The sequence below is a fragment of the Zonotrichia leucophrys genome, chromosome 1 (assembly GCF_028769735.1).
Source record: "Zonotrichia leucophrys gambelii isolate GWCS_2022_RI chromosome 1, RI_Zleu_2.0, whole genome shotgun sequence".
In the NCBI taxonomy this organism is placed as follows: Eukaryota; Metazoa; Chordata; class Aves; order Passeriformes; family Passerellidae; genus Zonotrichia; species Zonotrichia leucophrys.
Window position 1 is genome coordinate 33,526,848 of NC_088169.1, and position 19,324 is coordinate 33,546,171.

At 36.4% G+C, this 19,324-nt stretch overlaps 1 protein-coding gene across 1 annotated transcript in view; it reads right to left on the reverse strand.

The window, feature by feature from the left end:
- Nucleotides 1–19,324, reverse strand: part of OCA2 (OCA2 melanosomal transmembrane protein) — a 182,747-nt gene that overhangs the window by 28,931 nt on the left and 134,492 nt on the right. Inside the window, exon 24 of the mRNA XM_064715016.1 lies at nt 7,627–7,720. Coding sequence (XP_064571086.1) covers nt 7,627–7,720 — 94 coding nt within the window. The remainder of the gene's footprint in view (nt 1–7,626; nt 7,721–19,324) is intronic.

Genomic DNA, 19,324 nt, shown 5'->3' on the forward strand with positions numbered 1-19,324 from the left:
ACTATCCTGCAGGACTCGGACAAAAGGAAGCATTGGAAAAAAAAAAAAAAAATTAAACTTGAACAAGGACAATTGCCAAATCCTGCCCAGGGGGAAGAAAAGCCCCTGCAACAGCAACACCTGGGACAGAGCTACCAGGGAGCAGCTCAGCAAGGAAGGCTCTGGAGTGGTGATCTTCATGAGAGCCGAGGGAAGCCCAGTACCAGAGGTAGCCAGCAGCCTCTGTGACTCTATGCAAAGGGGAAGATCTCCTCCAATCTGAATCTTTCTATGCTTTTTTCTATGATCTTATGATTAAATACTGCTTCAATGACTTCACCCCATAATATTAATGTGACACATCTGAAAGATCGCTGCTTCCTACGGAGTCCAGCGAAACACTGGATCATTGCAATTGCATTTATCACAATCTCTGAGGATGAAACACATATTTCACAGAGTTTAAAGGCTAAAACCATACTAAAATTTTAATACCTGAATCTAATACCTGAAAATACCTTATTTTGCGATGAGTGAGACAAGTATTTAAATCCCATTTTCTTTATTGGAAACAAAAAGCTAATATGAAAGACTTCACAATAAGAGAAGAAAAAAAGCAATACTTGTATGTCCACAGGCAAAACAATTCAAAGTTATTAGTTCTCCTCAGAAGACATAGGAACATTATAAGCTCCATGAAAACTTCATGGTAAAGATAAATCATGTTTCAAACTGAAAAAGGAAATGTCCTCTTACATAAAGGCTCAAAATATGACTTTTCATCCTTTTTTCTAAAAGTAAAAAAAATATAAATGCATATCCACTCGCATTTCCATTTACACTGTTTGCATACCGTAAATAAAATCAGAAGAAATATTAAAAAACCAAGGCATCCATAACTCAGGAATAAATGCTGTGCACCACTGTTGCAGGAACACTTACTTTCATGAGGTTGCATGCCAGCCATGCAAATACTTCAAATAAGCAGCATTTATTTTATTGAACTGCCACAGATGTCAATATGCCGTTTATTTCAGAGCAGTTGTTAGATCAACAGTGAAGCTTTAAAATATTGCAACGATTGTTGCTGGACAGCTCACAGAAAACTGACATTTTTCTTAACAAAGCCAGTTTAGAACCTAATAATTTAAGATGAATACATACTGAACTACATTTCTACTGAGTTGAGTTATCAGCTGAAAGTTGTTTATAGCTTTGCCCTTTCTGTCATAATAGTGACTAGGATGTTAAAATCTAGATTGTATTTGTTAAACTCAGTTCCCTAAATCTGATAGAGATTTTCATATGCAATTGCATTTGAAATTTATAATCTTATCTTTAAATAAGCTAACAAAAATCCTTCTAACATTTTTCTTACATATATAAAGAAATCAAGACAAATGTAAAAACAAGCTTTAATAAACCTAAGAGATCCAGATTTTTAGGGGTAGAAGTTTTATATAGGAAAATTAGTGAAAACCTCAAACTTGCCCATATATTAATGCATTTTTGTTGAGAGTGCTTTACTCAAGTGCTGCATTTACACTTATTTGAACAGAAGAACTCTGTTATTGTGTCAGTTATCAACATTTAACCCATGACCACTTACTCCTCCTTATTGATCAGAAGAGTAGTGGGAAGTGAGATTGAGAAAATTCTTGTATTACAATCATTAAACCTTCTCTCAGCAGTACATTGTATCTTCCTTGGGTACTTTGAACATCCCCAGATTCTATCTTCTGGAGCTGCACAGTTGATCAGAAAGTCCACAGGTGAATTGAATTTGGGTATTTTGATACCACATTTCTCAATCAAATTATCCATCAAAATTCATATCCAAAATGTAGAGTTGGTTTTATTTTGCTCAGAGTCAGCTTTAAAAGAGCAACAGCATAATTGTGGAATAGGGTGGTGTTAATAGCAAGAAAATAGAAAAGAAAGATACTAAATTATCAGGAATGAAAAGGACTAGAGTTGTCTAACACATAGCCCAGTAGAGACATTTATGGGTTTTTTAAAGTGCTATTTTCCATAAGTTGTGTAAATAGGATACACAGGAGGTGGCAAAGAACATCATATTTGTCCTTTCACTTATATGAATGACACTTCTCATGGGAAGTTCTGTTTTACAGCCTTTGCATCTGAGTGCTCTCAAAAACAGATAAATAGGATATTCTACTGAAAATATTTTTGCTGTGAATGCCTCACAAAACAAATCCTATGATAGAACCATTTTTTTTCCTAAGCTATTATCAGAAACCAATATTTTTGACACTTTCAAATTATTCTTATCCCCAGAGAAGACAGAGGATATTAATTCAGCTCTGCAGGTGGTGTATGAAGGGAGGGCACTGACAGACAAATGCAAAACCTGAAAATACACAGAATGCCTTCAGGATTATATCCAGCTAGCAATACAACTGTAACTCTACATTAGGCTCTTAGGCTCATAACCTCTTCCTCTGGGCAGACTGATTTCCTCATGTATCAAATTATTTCTCCCACATTCTTATCCACTACATAGTTATCCAGTCCATTCTTCCCATGACCAGCACTGTAATATAGCCACAGTAAGCCAAAATTTGCTTGACATAAAATTGGAGTATGTCCCATAATACTCATTTTGTATTTTTGTCAAATATGTTCATCATTTACCTGTGATTAATTTTTTCTATTGACATCACACATCATAGTCACAGAGGGGTGATTAATAACGAATTACAATAGGATGAAGGAACATAAGTTAGTTTATATTTGAAATACTATGTATCTTTATAAGGTTATAAATGCCTATCTTGCTGAGAAAATGAAAGTCAAGTTGTAAATTGTATTAGCAAGTTAAAAAAAAAAAGGTCATTAAAACCCCTACAGCAATGAGAACATCTTATGTTATGGAGCTGGAATCAAATTTTTAATTTGCAACAAAAAATTTCTGTGCATTATTTTCATGTTCCACAGGGGGTCTGACCTAGTCGAATGCTATATTGCAACAAATTCAGACATATATTAGTAAAAATTTTAAAAACCTCTATGAAGTGAAGCATCTAGATTAAAAGAGACATCTGCAATGTTATTTATCACTGAGAAAAAATAAAGAGAAAAAATTGAGAAAACCTTGAGAAAAAATAAAGCTCTGTTGATTATTTTACAGTCTGAATTTATATAAAATCATTGTATGAACCTCTAGAATTCAACCAAGCAACAAGACCACAATGTCTTTATCTGACCATTTGCCAAGAGAAAAGTACTCTCCTAGATTTGGGGTTTCCCTTTATGTTAAGCTCTTATTTAGGTGTAATAATTCTTTGATAACTAGACTAAAATCATAATAGGAATATTATAATTCCCTATCTTCTGCTTACTCATAAATGCTGTCTCTGAACAATTACCTTTGTATTATTAACATATCTGATGTTTTCTGAAGGGTCAAGACTATGAAAATAGTTACACTTCTGACTAGAGACATAATGACCATTTGTTTACTCTGATATTTGCTTGCTCTAATGTTTACTCTTGACCACACACAGCAAATATCCCACTGCTCTCTATCTTCTTTTCCAAGCCCCATGGACTCACAATTTTTTCTATTTCTACCACTTAATTACTTGTCTTTGTGTCCACAATGTAGGAAAAGTATAAGAATTTGATGGGAGAACAGATATAATTTCACTCATGTAAGTAACATGAGAACTGAAAGAGACTTGGATTTACACTGAATAGCAAATTGAACAGGAATTTGATATTGCCTAGATTAACAAATAAAAGGCAAATTGCTCCACATTCTGAATTAAATCTTATCTTTTTTAAATGTGAAAAAAATAGGAGGACTGTGACTGGAATAACACATTCAGCTCTATCATGTACAGCTCTAAATTACTAGAAGAATTAGGAAATATTATAGGAAGGAAATATTAATATAATAATTGATATTACTTTATTTAGATTATGTATGTTTCATATAGGTATATCTAACATATTTTTTTCAGGAGTAAAGATTGAACACATAAATACAGTTTGATGAGGAAGCTTTCAAAATGGAACAAGAGCATAATTTGGCTGTACTGATTCCAAATATGCAAGAGCATCTTTAAGGAAATTATTATTCTGAACTTACTCTTCTTGTGAATTTCAATTTTGTTTTTGTCATAACATTCCTTTCTTTCCTTTTGAATTAGACTTATTCCAGATGAATCATCCAGTGGCAGTCACTCACTATTTGCCTTCAGATTTGTGGGGCTGGTTAAAAGCTGAATCCCTAAGTGGCTGAGCTTGGAAGGCACTACTAGGACACATAAGAAGCATGGGGAGCAGCATTAGTGACTGGTCTCCAGCAGGCTTTTGTGCAGCTGACCACACTGGGAACTTCTGCCTTTTCCACATCCCTTGTCAGCAGGTCCTTTCCCCATTCAATGAGTCTCATATAAGCCCTATTCATCCTTTTGATGCTGATATACCAGTAGGAGATCCTTTCTCTTTTTCTACCAACATGTCTAACAAATTCAAGGATAAAACATAATTCATGGTGATAAATTAAACTTTCTAAAATATTGTATATTCTAAATGACATGTGAATCTTTTTATTCCAGGGGAACATAATGAATAATCAAAAAACCTCACAGGGCCTGAAAAACAGAAGTAGAATTCATGGCAGCCAAATGATCTTTTCTCCCAGGCAATCTTGCTCTTTCCCTTGTGAGCACTGTTCAGACAGAAGTGGTACAGGTGTTGATGGGAAATGTCAGAGAAAGGAACAAGATCTGAATGCATTCTGGGTGAGATATTTGGTGACACTTGCCAGCACATTCACAGCCAGGCATGCATGGATATGACCTGGTATCTCCTCAACCAGCAGTGTACTCTGAACACCAGGCTACTTTAAGGTGCTCTAACACACAGAGGGAACCTTATTCTGTTATCTCTTCTTTCTCAGTATAATCTTTCCCACCTAAATTCCATCCTACTGGAACACCTTGCAGGCACAGCACTTCCAGCACATCAGCCTGAATTGCTTGGATGGTGAGAATGGGACACCAGACCTGTCTTTCCCTTACATCCATCTGTGGAGGACCAGGTCCTTGAGGCAGTAGGACTCAGGGATGTGAGGGATCCAGGGAAAGAAGCAATTAGTTGTTGTTCTGACAGACACACAGAACTCCCCAGCACAGGATTTCTTCTGAGGAAGGCACTCCAGAGAGAAGCACATCAAGCTGGTAGGACCTCAGCGCTCTAGGCAAGTTGTCACACCTGGCCACCTCTGGCTCTGGCTGGGCAGCAGAATAGCATTGCACAACACATCTGCCAGGTTGCCTCTGCTACCTTCTTAAAAAGAGAAGAGAAACCTCGACCCACACCAAGTGCCACTGTGCAAAGACACACAGAGGAAAGGTCATGGACCCATAAACCCTCTTAGAGAGCAAGGAACCTGCTTCTTGCCTTTTTATCTCCCTGCACAGAGAGGCATCGTGGTGCCTCTCACCATGAGGAACTCACAGCTTCCGTAGAATCTCGCCCTCAGTTCTATCGAGGTGTACTCACCAGACAAGCTCATCAATGCTCTCTGAAACTCCTCTTACAGACCACTGTGTCAAAACATGGTTTTCAAAAAAGCTGCTTCTAGCAAAGGCCAGCCTTAAACACGTTTGCATGATTTGGCTTAGCATGCAGCTATGAAGGAAGTGTATTATTGGAAGGAGAGTGCTCTTCTGTGTGACACCACTTGAGACAGACATGGCATGGATTTCCTGTGCACTGACACTTGGGAAGGGCAGAACAACGCCAGCTCAGGTTGATAAAAGACATCTTAACAAAAGTCAGCCAGCAGAGGATCATCATCTCCCCACACAAGGTATCCATGATTTTTCTCTGGTGACTCCCAGGGGTCTGCAAGATGAGAGGGTAAAAATCTGTGTGTCTACTGGGAGAAGCACTGCAGAGGACTTCTCAATGGGGGTGTGAAACCTATTGAGTAATCTTGGGCAAACAGGGAAGAAATGCAGAAAATTCACTTTATTCTTTGAGGCAACCTTCATAAATAAAAGCAAGCAAAATCAAAATTCTCAAGGGATACACAAAACATCTCTTGATGCCAGGAGAAACCTTAAAATATATTCAATTTGTGAACATTTGACTGAAACAAATATTTTCCTAACACAAATAGTGAAGAATCTCATGGTCTGCCTGTTCAGTGATTAAAAGGCAGCCAAAAAAAGTAAGCTTTTATGTTCATCCTGCTAATTAATATCCATTGCTATCTTTCTGAGACCCCTATGCATTCTGTTCTCACATCTTTGTCAAGGTGGCTACAGTCTTTCCCAGTATTCACTTCCACCAAAAGCATAGGTATAGAAGGCAATTTCAGGGCATGTGTCTGCTGTCATCAGTACCAAAGAATACATTCCAGTAAACACTGCTGAAGAGATTAGCCAGGCTTTACATCTTTTTTTTCCTCAGTCAGTCTCAGGGAAGTTTTAAGAACATTTCAATACAAAATCTACATAGAAGACACACTGTTAATGCTACAAGTTAAATCCCCAAATGGCAAGGTCAAAATCTGTGCAACATGAACAGTGCAATCCACCAGCCCATTATTACTGCATCTCCTTTTTTTTGTGCAAGGGCTTGATTTCCAGGAAATCTGTGAGCTATTACTATGTACTACATAAGACTGTTCTGCAGTCTCAAAGATCCTGACAACCAAGACTTGGTTGATGAATCATATTAATAACACGGATTTGAGGGCTTTGAGGTAAACAGTTTAGAAAAAAGCTGATCAGCTGACATGCTGTAATACACAATTTAAACAAAGTAAAGAGAAAGAACAAATTAGTGTAAGCTTCACAGTATCCTTTGCTCTAAATATGCAGAAAAAAGAAGCAAGGAATTATGTTTTAGCTAAATCAGCTACACTTTAAACTTGAAATTTGTGTTTTGTCCTTATTTACCAGTTTCCACTTACATCTTTCAACCACAGTCTTCAAAATGGGAAGTATTTGGAAAAATATTAAATTACTGTATGCATTAAGTACACCTTGTCCCTTAAAAACCTGCTGATGAATGACCTGCAATGAAAACTACACTATTAAAAAAATCTATTAATTATTAATTATACAATTATTAGGCAACAACTAGAGTTGAGTCAAACTGGATGCTCATCACACTTTCATTCATAGTTGCTAAGAAGTTGGTCAAAAGTAATTACTTTTAAGTAAATAGTTTACTGGTGGGATAATGGAATAAAAATCAACTCAGTCTAAATTAGGACATTCGAGTATCTCCGATGATAGAACATCCATGAATGTGTGAAGATGAGAAACTAGGTTTAAACTGCATTTTACAATAAAGCAACAATTTACAATTTCTACAAAGCTGAAGATTGAGGGAGATCAAAGCAGGAATTTCGAAGGCTTTGTTTCTACTGGAGCTCCACTGTGCTCCCACAAGCTTCATGCATTCTATCAACATTATACAAAAATAAAGTGATTTGTCTTCCACCTGCATTTCAGTTGCCAAAACACAATTAGGAAAACAAGTACCTTTTATAGACCCTTTCTCTAGATTTTTTTCCTTAGAAGATTCATTGTTTGCCAAGAGAGAAAAAAAAAAAAACAAACCAAAACCAGATTGGATGTGAGAAGTTTAAAAATGTACCTGAAGAACTCCATGAAAGAGAAGCCATAACCATGCTGTTCAGCAATTCCAGCACAAACAACATTTGCAGATGCTCCAATCAATGTTCCATTACCTGCAGTTCAGAAAACAAAGACCAGTTTATAGTTGTGGTCTCTTTCTTACTCCTACTCTTTTTATTCTGGGTTGAAGGCCTAAGATGTACTCATTACAAAATGAAAAATCAATTTCTGTTGTATACAGGTTTGGAAAGAAACATACAGTCAATATCTCCACATCCTATAAATATCTTCATGCTTTGAAATATAAGCCTGGTATTACATCCTGGTTCTACTTAGGCCAAAAAAAAAGGGAAGGAACATAGCCCCAATAAGAAAATAACACCAGAGACCTGCATTCAGATAAACATGTTGATTTTCGGTTTTACTTAACTAGAAGGTGCTATCTGATGAGGTGAAAAGATGAGATAGTGTGAGAATGCTAAGAAAAATGGATACCTTTTTCCTAATGCCAACTTGATGTTGACACTGTAGTGCTTTTTTTATTGATAAATTAAGTAATTTGTAAGATTTGTTTGGAGTTTTTTAATAGAAATTAAAACACCGTAAGTGTGACAATGGAGGGGAATGGATCTGTTTCATGTCTCTCCCCTAAGGCAAAAGGATCAAAGACTTTGTTTACCCAATCACCATGGTTCTTCAATAAATAAGGAAACATAATTTTATTCAGTGAAGTTCACCAAATTAACCTATACAAGGCCCCACACAAGAGGAACACAGTAAAGAAAAATAAAAATAATTTGCCAATTTATTTATAATGCACATCTATCCTCACTTCTCTTCTCCCAAGCCTTTTCAAGAAATTAATTTTCTCTAAACTTTTAACAATCTCACAATGAAGTCAGGTATTCAGAGCTCAGAAAGACTGACCCATTTTCTATATCATTCCCATGAGTCATACCTCAGACTTACACATGCTGCATACTTGACTTCCACAAAGCAGATGGCTCCAGCAAATGTTTCTGATCTAAGGCACGACTCAGGAAGTGACAGGGACTCCTACATGCTTTTCTTTAAATGAAGTTTTGAACAAAGGTAACAATCTAAGAGATTTTTTTTATACTCAGTAAGTCATCTCTTTTGCCATACATCACTACATTAACAAACCATTATTCTAAGCAGGAGCCTTCTTTTCCTCCCATTGGCATGCAGTTACTCTTCTTACTTTAGTTCTGTTAAAAATTTTAGCTCCATAGAAATTCTTCTGGTCTGACTTTGAGAGAAATAGATCATAATGTAATTAATGCTCCAGTAAATTGTTTTGATTCAGTAAATGTTTTGGGTCACCCAGAGATCAGTGTACCAAAAGTTATCTCAGAATAAAGGCAGAAGAACTATTCTCTCAAAGTATTCACACATGATATTGTTATGGCCTTCTGCACCTGAAAGTGCACACAAAATTAGCAGATGTCTAAAAATATAATTAAGAATAATATAACACTCTTAAATTAAAATAAAATAAAAATTAAGTGCTATAATCCAGATTGTTCTGACTGGTCATTATAGCGACAGAGTAACAAATCTGAGGGAAAAAAATAAACCCCAAAAGTCACTCTGGACTTTTTTATTATTATTTTTAGCTGACTTCTTGAAAGCCAAAGCTTTCCAATAAAAAGCCCTGATATGACAAAATTTTTTCCAATTGAGTCCAAAGAAAATACATGATTCTTTTTTATTCCAGCATGGTCAATTATTATCAACACACATTAGGCAGCAAACTCAAATTTTCATCCTGGAGTAAAGATCTGAACAAAGGCATCTATGGTCTCAAGTGAGTGGCCTAAGCAACACCTATTAGGAGCAATAGACTGGTTTATTTTCTCATCAGCAGCTCTTGAGCAGATGCCACTATGGAATAAGGAAGACACAGAAATCTTGGAGATTTCTTGAGATGAGAAAAGTGCTCCACTCTCACTCCCTCTAGTCCCAAATAGACATTTTATTTTGTATATTTAATTCTCCCTCTATGGTTTTTTTTCAAATTCCTTTTCTTTCTGCTCTCTTAGGAGCTGTGCTAGGTGACCTGTTTCCCACCTGCTGTTTTTAAGGCTTTTATAATGCAAAGGAGCTGGAGCTCAGTGCAGAGATACCCTGCCTGTCTCTGAGGGGTTCTGCTGATGTTGCTGAAACTGCACATCAATACAAGAGTGAATCCTTATTGATCATAAAACTATTGTGATCATTCTTGTGAGACACCAAGAATTTTTTGTAACCTCACCTTCTTGTCATACATAGAAAACCACCTCCACAGGTGCTTTAGGTGTGGAGAAAAAAGAATGATTAGCATCATAAGAGGAACAGAAACCTTTAAAAAATAGTGTCTAGCACTGGTCATTAGAAACATCACAGCTTGTTTCTCTTGCTCTCTCTCTTTTTGCCTTGAAGTATATCCAAATTACTTTACCGCACATTTTAAAATACAAAACTGAACTTGAACAGCTTTCCTGGTAGGTAAGTGCCATGAGAAACCAAGGCACAAGGAGCGTGGCTTAACGTGAAAACAGAAAAAATGAATACAACTGATGTAATTAGAGGAGTCAGGAAGGAACAATTCAGGAATATTCAATTCCAAACTAATCACTAGTCTACAGCATCCAAACATTTCATAAGAGATTTCTGCTCTATGTGTAGCACAACCAGTCATCACTCTCAGAATAATGTTACTGCAGACAAGGAATATAGCTCTGGCTTCAAATTAAAGAAATGAGACTGAAACTGTGCTTGTCCCATGGCTCTGACTAGATACAGTCGAGATCTCCAAACAGCACGAGCTCTCCCTATACTGCATAGGCTATAGTAATGCCTTCACATAATGAAGTATTATGGAAAGAGTTTCTGCTTCAGCAGTGAATTGATTTCCCCAAGTAGATTTCACTTGAGAAGAAATCGTCACCTTAAATGTTATCTGTGAGGAACAGCATTACTTTTTCATTTGTTTGGAGAGTGTGTGCAGTTTCATTAGGCACTGGCTCAGCGGGCTTCAAAGAACTGCACTCAAATTAACAACAGAAGCAAACTTTTGTTTCACCACCCAGGAACATCTGTCTCCATGGCACGGGTTTAACTCCGTAGTGAAATAGCAACACTAACCTTCTGAATCACAGAAAACTCTAGCCTAAGTCAATGTACACAGAAACCTATACATTAAACTCATTCTGATTGATGCAAACTAAGAAAAGATGTTTTTTAGGACTTCACTCAGTCTTGACTTCATCTTCACATCACCTGCAATCTTAGGAACAATTCAGCTTCAAAAGGCTTCCTCTTGCTTGTTTGTATGCTCAAAACAAAGTAACACATGGGTCAATTGTATCACCACATTGCAATAAACCAGCCTGGTTTGAGGACTCCTATTGTAACATTGTTGATGACTCCAACTCACCCTTTATCACAAGGCAGATGGTTACAGAGAAACTGGATTCACTACAATGAATTGTGATATTTCTAATGTCAGTAGTATGTTATATCTATGAACTAAGCAGTGCATTTTATTCTGAATATCTTCTTCCTTTTTTCCTTGACAGACTACATGCACTGTTGCCAATACTAACTATGCTTAATAGTTCATATGCATGAACTCAAGAGAGACCTTTTTCTTAATGAAAAAAATAGTAATTCTAATTAACTGCTTATGCTACGACAAAGGAATCCTCACAGATCGTAATCCTTTTTCCACGGAGCTGCCCTAGCTCTGCACAATCATTTCAGAAACCAAGTAGAAGGCGTTCTGCTGTTTCTGTCTGGAAAAGCTGATATAACATCTTCTTTCTGATATTTCTCAAGGCAAATAACTTCAAATATCTTTAGGGAATGTGGAATCAACCCCAAGTGTGAGACAGTATTTAAGTTTTAGTTAAGAATAAATAGATCAAGAAATATCCAAACCCCACACATTAAAATGTGCCTTTTCATCCCCAGCTAACTTAGAGCTACAAGCAGGAAGATGTTGACAAGGTTTGGTAAGCCTGATTTGATACCTGCACTATCCACCTGCCCTGCTTCTTTCAGCCTTCTTCTTCCATTTGTAGCTACTTCTCCATAACCCAGCACTTTGCTGCATGGCTCCTTCAGAGAGAGCCAAATCCGAACCCAGACCTTGCACACCACACACAATGCACATCTCATGGGCCCAGACAGCCTTCTCCTCAGCAGAGGGAGTTTGCTCAAAAGTCACTGTAACCTGCAATGCACCAAAATCAGTGCTGGGAGAACCAACTAGGCTTACTGAAAAAAGGGGCTGGGAAATCAGATGAGAATCACAGCAATAAAAGGGAGAGAGTTTGAATCAATAATGCACATCCTCTGACTTGAAGCCTCATTCTCAGTGTTGATTTTTACTTGTCAGCAGCATGTTTATTATATCTAAATGCTGTTAATTCTCAGGAATCCCTTTGGTATTGCCCCCTCAAGAGCAAGCCTAACCCTTTTGTTTGCTGAGTTAATGTGTTCTCTTGGAGAATCACCTCAAAGTGCCTGGCAGGATTAGTGTTTATTACTCAAAGCACTGAGAAATCAAAGGGAAGGGATTATCACTAATAAAGCTGTTTGGCCTAGCATGAGCAACCATTATAACAGTAACTTCCTTGAATGTAAAGGAGATAATACCTTGGGTAACAACCAAATGGATGGCTAACAGAAAAGTTTGTTTTGCTGTGAAAATTACAGACCATTTCCCCTACACCTGTGCTTAACCAAGAAGCCTTCTGCATTTTCTCTCTCCTGTATCTCAGGACAGCTAATGCAGAAGTAAAAAACCCTATTTTTGTGCCAACATAAGCTCTGAGAAAAGCTTTTCCCTAGCCTCTAACAAGCCTCTGTGACAGGCCCAGTTCTATACAGGACAACTGTTCTGCTTTGTCCAGACAAGGATTCTCTTTCTGAAACAAGAAATTTTCCACAGTCATGAATAATTTTAGGGTGATGATTCTCATCCCTGCTTTTTGCTGTAGTGAACCATTCCATTACAGTATCAAAGTAAAACTTACTGAAGGAAACCAGCTCCTTGCTTCCAAGGCATCTTTAAATGAAAATCCTGTGCACTCTCCCATATAATTTATGTTGTAAAAGAAAGGCAAACTGATGTGCCTGGCTTCCTTTCCACAGCATATTCTTTACTTAAAGCACAGGCTGAGCAAACACAGCAAATCTGTCTGCCAAAATGGACACTGACCAGTTCTGGTTTTGATTAGCCTTATAGAAGATAGCCTTCATAGCTTTGATAAATTTTCAGTTTCACACAAAAGTAATACAGATTTGCCTCATTAAAAAAAAAAAAGAAATCTACATTTATATTCATCTGTTCAATGTCCACAAGTCTTGAATACCTTCTAATAACAGGCAAGACTTGAATAATTTAATCTTTTTTATGTATAAAAACTAATAGGCCAGATTATCAAACATTGTCATCAATAAAGAGAATCAAGGCCAGTTGAAGAGTAGCAGTCCCTAAAAGGGACATCAAGTCACAGGCATGCATGAGCTCACTTAATATTTTTATTTGTGATAAAATGCAGTCTTCTGATATCAACATTTTTGATTTTGCTGTTTTGGAAACATTTTGAATGGTGTATTTCTACATAAATGCCTAAACATGGACATTGTAGGTGAAAACATGAAAGAACATGAATGAAAGTTTTGAGTTCAGTTTTCAAAAAATGTCATTGAGCTGCATTCAACCCAATGCCTTCAATCAGGTGAAATTTACCACTTTTTCTCTACAAAGCACTACAACACCACCAGCAAGACAGCTGTATAAGAACTACACTGGTAAATGCTCATTGTTTCCTTTTTGCTAAGAGAGGAAAAGGTGAAAGTTAAATTTGCCATTTGTCTACCAGAAGTGTGAAATAAATAAGGTGAGTTGCTGAACATCCTGCACTTGTTACTTTAGTGACCTAAAGAAATTCATGAACTTTTATGAAATCCAGACATCTCTAAAAAATACATAAAATCTGGGGTGACCACTAAAGCCACTTTTCTCCTCAGAGTCAACCTGCCCAGTGCAAGTGTAAAAAATACAATTATAATGATGGATAGTGCCAGCTGTCTGACACTCCATTCCCCTATGCCCTGAGATACATATTCAAGTAGCTTTCACTTAATGTTTTTAATACTGCACATATTTCATATTTTCAATGCTGCACATATTTCATCTCTCATTTTCAGATTCAAAGACTAAAACTATTTCTCAGTTTCATAGCTTTGCCTCATGTCATGTTAATGGGGACAAATACTGAAAAAACATTTCATATACAGAAACCAGGCATAAGAGTATATTATTCATTATTTATCATAATATACTTTGAAGATAACTGTGCTAAATAGCTTTATCAATATCTATATAAATAATATCTAGACCATGATTATAACTTTCCTTAGTGTCACACAGATTATCTGATTTGTCAATATAAATCAATATGAATATTGCAAGATTTTTTTCCTCCTCAAGGTGCAGAAGAGGGGGGCATTGCCTGGAAAGTGTCTGGAAAGGAAGAAAAGTAGATAATCCAGTATTATATTCTGCACTTAAGTGTTTTGAGTCCTGCTGTAGCTTCCCTGCCTTATTCTGTCTGATAGTCCAAGTGCTACCTTCTAACTGAATATAACTCTTCTGCTGACAGCTATTCTCATACTGCGGCAACTCACTGATACAACAAAATCCGTTTGCCTATTCCATATAATTCTGACAACAGAAGTGGCTAAAGCTCCTGGAAAGAACTTTCTCTCATTTATAATAAAGAAATGCACAAAGCAGGTAAAGAAAATTAAAGGTATCTCCATATATACTTCACAGGAGCCCCAGTGCCATATCTGATCATTATCCTATCTCTAATTTGCAGAACTTTATAGCTTGCAGTTATTTTACACAGGTTGAAAGCCATTAATTGAAGCATTTCAAAGTCATCAGTAATGCAAGCATTATAATCAAGTGAATTTGGTGTTTGGTATAAATTTATTTTCTAAATCAATATTACACATAGCTGTCTTATTTCCAATTTAAAGTCTAAGACCATCCAAACTACAAATTCTCATCAGTGCAGCTGAAACATTATCCTTTACCCCATAGGCTTCATATTTCACCCTTAATGGTATGCATATATCTACACATGCATGTCTGCCAAGGTAACTCTTTTCAAGCCTAGAAAAATGTCCTTGCTGAAAAAAATATACTAGTTGCATTATGGGGATTATTTTCCATATTAACTCAGTATCTTAAAACCAAACTTGTCTCTGATAGTGCTTTCATACAGACAAAGGTATGTCTGTCAAATGTTCACTCTCAGTTTTTCCTGGTTTTATATTTTAGGCTCAAAATTTTCTTCTGCATGCCTTCCATGGCCAAGGGGACAATCTTTGGCAATCTTAGATAATATCCTTTAGTTGCAAGGAGTCTGGAAACAGGCCTGGGTCTCACACCAGGGACTTTTCAGCATTTCTGGGCTTTAAGAATTTCACACTGAAAAAGCATGAAGATATCTCAGAGCTTGAATGTAATTAAAGGGCTAAGGAAAAGAGCAACAGGGTTTTTGTGGAAGGTTACAGATTCTGGCTCTTACAGAAAAGAGCAGAGGACAGTTTGGGCTCTCAGGTATTAATTGAGTGAAAAGAGTCCTCATTTTTATATCTAGTGTTTTTCACACTACAACAAATCCCAAAAACTTTCAGGTTACATCTCAATGAGCTCATCATTAAGAACAAGAAAAGAGTACTACCATTTAATGGACAGCAGTAGTTGTTGACTTAATTTCCATCACTGCAAACATCATAGAAATAATGCAAAGTGTATTTAGAAACCAAATTAGATATTAATGGAAGACATAAAAACATGCTTCTAGATATGTACAATTTGAAGGTGTAATGCTGCTAAAGACTGGCCTGAGGTCTTCAAATAAAAACTATTATGTGTTTCTTAAATTTCCCTATTTGATTTCCCTGTTTTTCAAGGTCAAGAGCAGCAATATCCTTTATATTCTTAAAGATGGCTCTCATTCCTTACAATACCTCCCTTTGATTTGAATTGAGTTTTATACTGATAAAAATATATTTCTAGGAATCTGGACTGTCTTGCCCATTAGACATAGAACTGAGCCCCAGAATTTCTTGTCATTAAAAGACTATTTTAGAACCAATAGGATCTGCCAATATTCATGTCCTGGTTAAAATCAAGCTCAGGTAGGTATATTGTCTCTACCAGAAAAAAATTCCTACAGTTTCAGTTGCACATTTTATACAACAATAAAGTTCAAAACCAAAGCTGCTCGTCATAAATAACAGCTATATTTTTACACTATGCATTCATTTTTTGGCAGACGTTTTAATCTTTCAAATTGAAAAGTGTTATACAAATTTGATCTATTATAACTATAAATGAGCAGTAAAGTAGCTACAGTTTTTTATAATGTTAATTATCATATATTTATTATATTTTATGCTTTCTGAAGGATATAACTTTTCCTCATATTGCAGAGAAGGAGGGTTGGTTTATGAATATAAACAATATTTTTAGCTTTATACCTTCAGTGTGTCTGAAGCTTTAAACCCAGTTTAGGATCTTATTGAGCAGAATCTGCAGGAATAATAAATCAGTGATACTCCACTGTGCAAAGCTCCATCTGCACCAGGGACCTAAGGAGGGCTGCTGAGAGGCAGAATAGCTACAGCACTGGACTACTGAGAGAAATCCCACTGTTTAGCTACACTGTGGGATAGCTGTAATAGCTGTAATTAGCACAGTGTCCTGTGGATAATGAATTTTATTCACACCTGGGTTTTGACCCTGTAAGGTTAGAAGAAAAGTGCCAGCAATCCTCTCTTCTTACCTTCTGTCTTGACATAGAGCCTACAACTGAATTGTGTGGACAGAATAGCACAACTGAATGCATCCTAGAAACTGCCTATTTCTGCAGAATTGTAATAAGAATGACTTTCAGGTATTGTCCTTCAGGAAAATATACAGAGAAGGAAAATAGTGCAAAACTATACATTGTAAACAATATCCCCTCTGGACCACATTAATAGTCACTGCAGCAGAGTTTTTGCACTTTTCTGTGCTAGCAACTGAGATCTCAAAAGGTAGGAACTTTCAAAAATTAATTTGATTTTTTTTTTTTCAAAAGCATACTGTTTATAAATCATGAAAAAAAAAAAAACCAAAAGAGAGAGAAAAAGATAAAAGGGTAAATAAATGCCAGTTCTTTAAATGTCAAATGTATAAAAACCCCTCAAATAATATTTTAGCTATAACCTCTCAGCTCAGTAAATAGTCTCGTTCTACACAATTGAACAATCTTAACAGGTGAATTTCTGACTGTACACTTAATAAATTTAAGTTGAATCCTCATTTTATGCTCTTTTAAAAGTCATGAGACAAAATAAAAAGTGCAATTAAAGTTTCTCTTGTTCTGAAATTGCTGGAGCTAGCAACTTTCATTTGCTCTCCAGAATTTCAGCATTCCCTAGACGCTATTGGAAGGTCCGCATAAAACTCAGTCTCCAGAGTGTTGTAATTCCATCAAGTACTAGAATACAAAACATTAATGAATGAAGCCTTATTCAGAGCCCTCTCATGCTAAAGTAATACAGATTCATCAGAGCACCCCGTAAGTTTCTTCCTTTGTATTTCCTTTAGTACCTTTTATATTTCCTGTTTTCTTTCCCTTCATTGTTAACATGTAATTGAAATACTGGTGGATCACACTTAAAAAAACTCCATGAGCAACACAATTTTTCCAGATACTTTGACAGCCTGACCACTAACTCCCAGGAAGATGCGAATTAATAAGGTTGTTCAGTATCCAGAAGATTTATCTAATCAAAATCCCCAAAAGCCTGAATTCACTTGACTTGTCTTTGGGAACTCCTCTTAGTCACATGAGGGGCTCCAGTGTGCTCTGCAGAGATCATCTGGCAATTTCAGTGGATGAATGAATACCTTGGTTGTACCACTATCTCCATCACCAAGTATGGAGGCTGGGGCAGCCAGACTCCTAACTTACTACTTAAGTTCTTAAAGACACCTGGGACAAATATAGATCCAAATTTTCAGAACCAGATCCCCTAGAAAATTGTCATGTTTATTTCTTAACTGTATAAGATTGATCTGACATAAACAAGAAAATTTCTGCCAAAAAGAACAGGCCAACTATGAGCAATATTTAAAAAAATTTGAAATTGTGACACTCTCACCAGGAACTCATCATGGTCATCACTGCCCTTGCTTTCTGGATTAAGAGACAGGATTTTTTTTCCCTTCTCACTTTCAGAGACATTTTACAGAACAAGGAGTACCTATGTGATTTCCTTTACTCCTTTTGTCTGAGCACCAGGCTATGAAAGACAGAAATTTAGCAGCAGCAGCTCTCTTTCGGGAGACAATGACAACAACATGACAGTTACCATCAAAGGCCTTTTCATCTTATTTGAGACTGACTCCATCCTTCTCTCATTTCCAGGACAACAGTTAAAGCAATGAAGGAAAATTACTGCCTTTTCTCATCCTATCATCTTCCAAAAGTATCGGCCTGTGCACTTTTTGGCGATAGGAATAAAGTAATCGAAACCACTGGAAATTTTTTAGGAGAAAATGGATGCTGTTTTCCAAGACAGGCACAAATGCTGATGCTCCCTTTACAGACATATTAGCAGTGTTTACCCTGAACTACAGAAATGTTATCAAATTACCAGAAATGAAGTTCTGTATTATGTACTAAACAGCTAACTCTACAATACGTAGTTGTAATGTATTATTTCATAAGACTCTTCTACAAAATATCTTGTTTCTCAAGTTCCCTTGGTTGCATAAGCAGAGATAAGATCCAATCTTTTGCCCTAAGCTCCAGGCAGTAACGATATCATTGTCATCTACTCCTTCTGCAACTGCATTAGCCTACCTTGAGGATTCCTTCATACACTTCAGGGATGATGGGAGTTCTCTTTTGGAAATAATCTTTAAGGACTATCAACACTTCCTTTTTTAAGAAAGAAAAGCCCATTTCCCCCCATTTTTCAATGCTGCATTTTTAAAAGCTAAAGCTTTCATACACTTATTCTCCAACAAAAAGCTCCTGTCCATTAGCTTTTCATCAATGGAAAATCAGAAACACATTAAATTTGAGCCTAACACTCCTTAGAAGACATTTGCCAGTATAACTCAGCATATGCTCAGCTTTATCCTAATGGAAAAGAGTCAGGAAAGTTTAAGCCTTTGCTGACAATGATCTAACCTTTTATTCAAAAAATTTGTATGGATCTGAGCACCTAGGCACCTTGTATGATCTCTAATCTCTATAATTCAAATCATTCTCATGCTACTGTTATTTTTAATTTTGTCTCATAGTGTATACACACAGAAGTCTCTCAAAATCCAGGCAGTCCTTCAGCAAAGCAAATTTAAGGAATTTGGGTTAAGATGATAACTGATAGTTTCGGAAAGTCAGCTGAAACTGGTAAAGGCTCCAAGGCTGGTAAAGCACATCCCATTCAGAATATGTCAGCATAATCTGACTAACTTTGTATTCCTTATGCTTTTTTTTTTTAATCTGGAATTTAATGAAATGAGAGTATGTTCAGTGATCAACAAATTCACAGAATCATAGTGTCATTTAGGTTGAAAAAGACCTCTAAGAAATCTGCGTTCTATAAAAAGGTGAAGAAGTTTAATA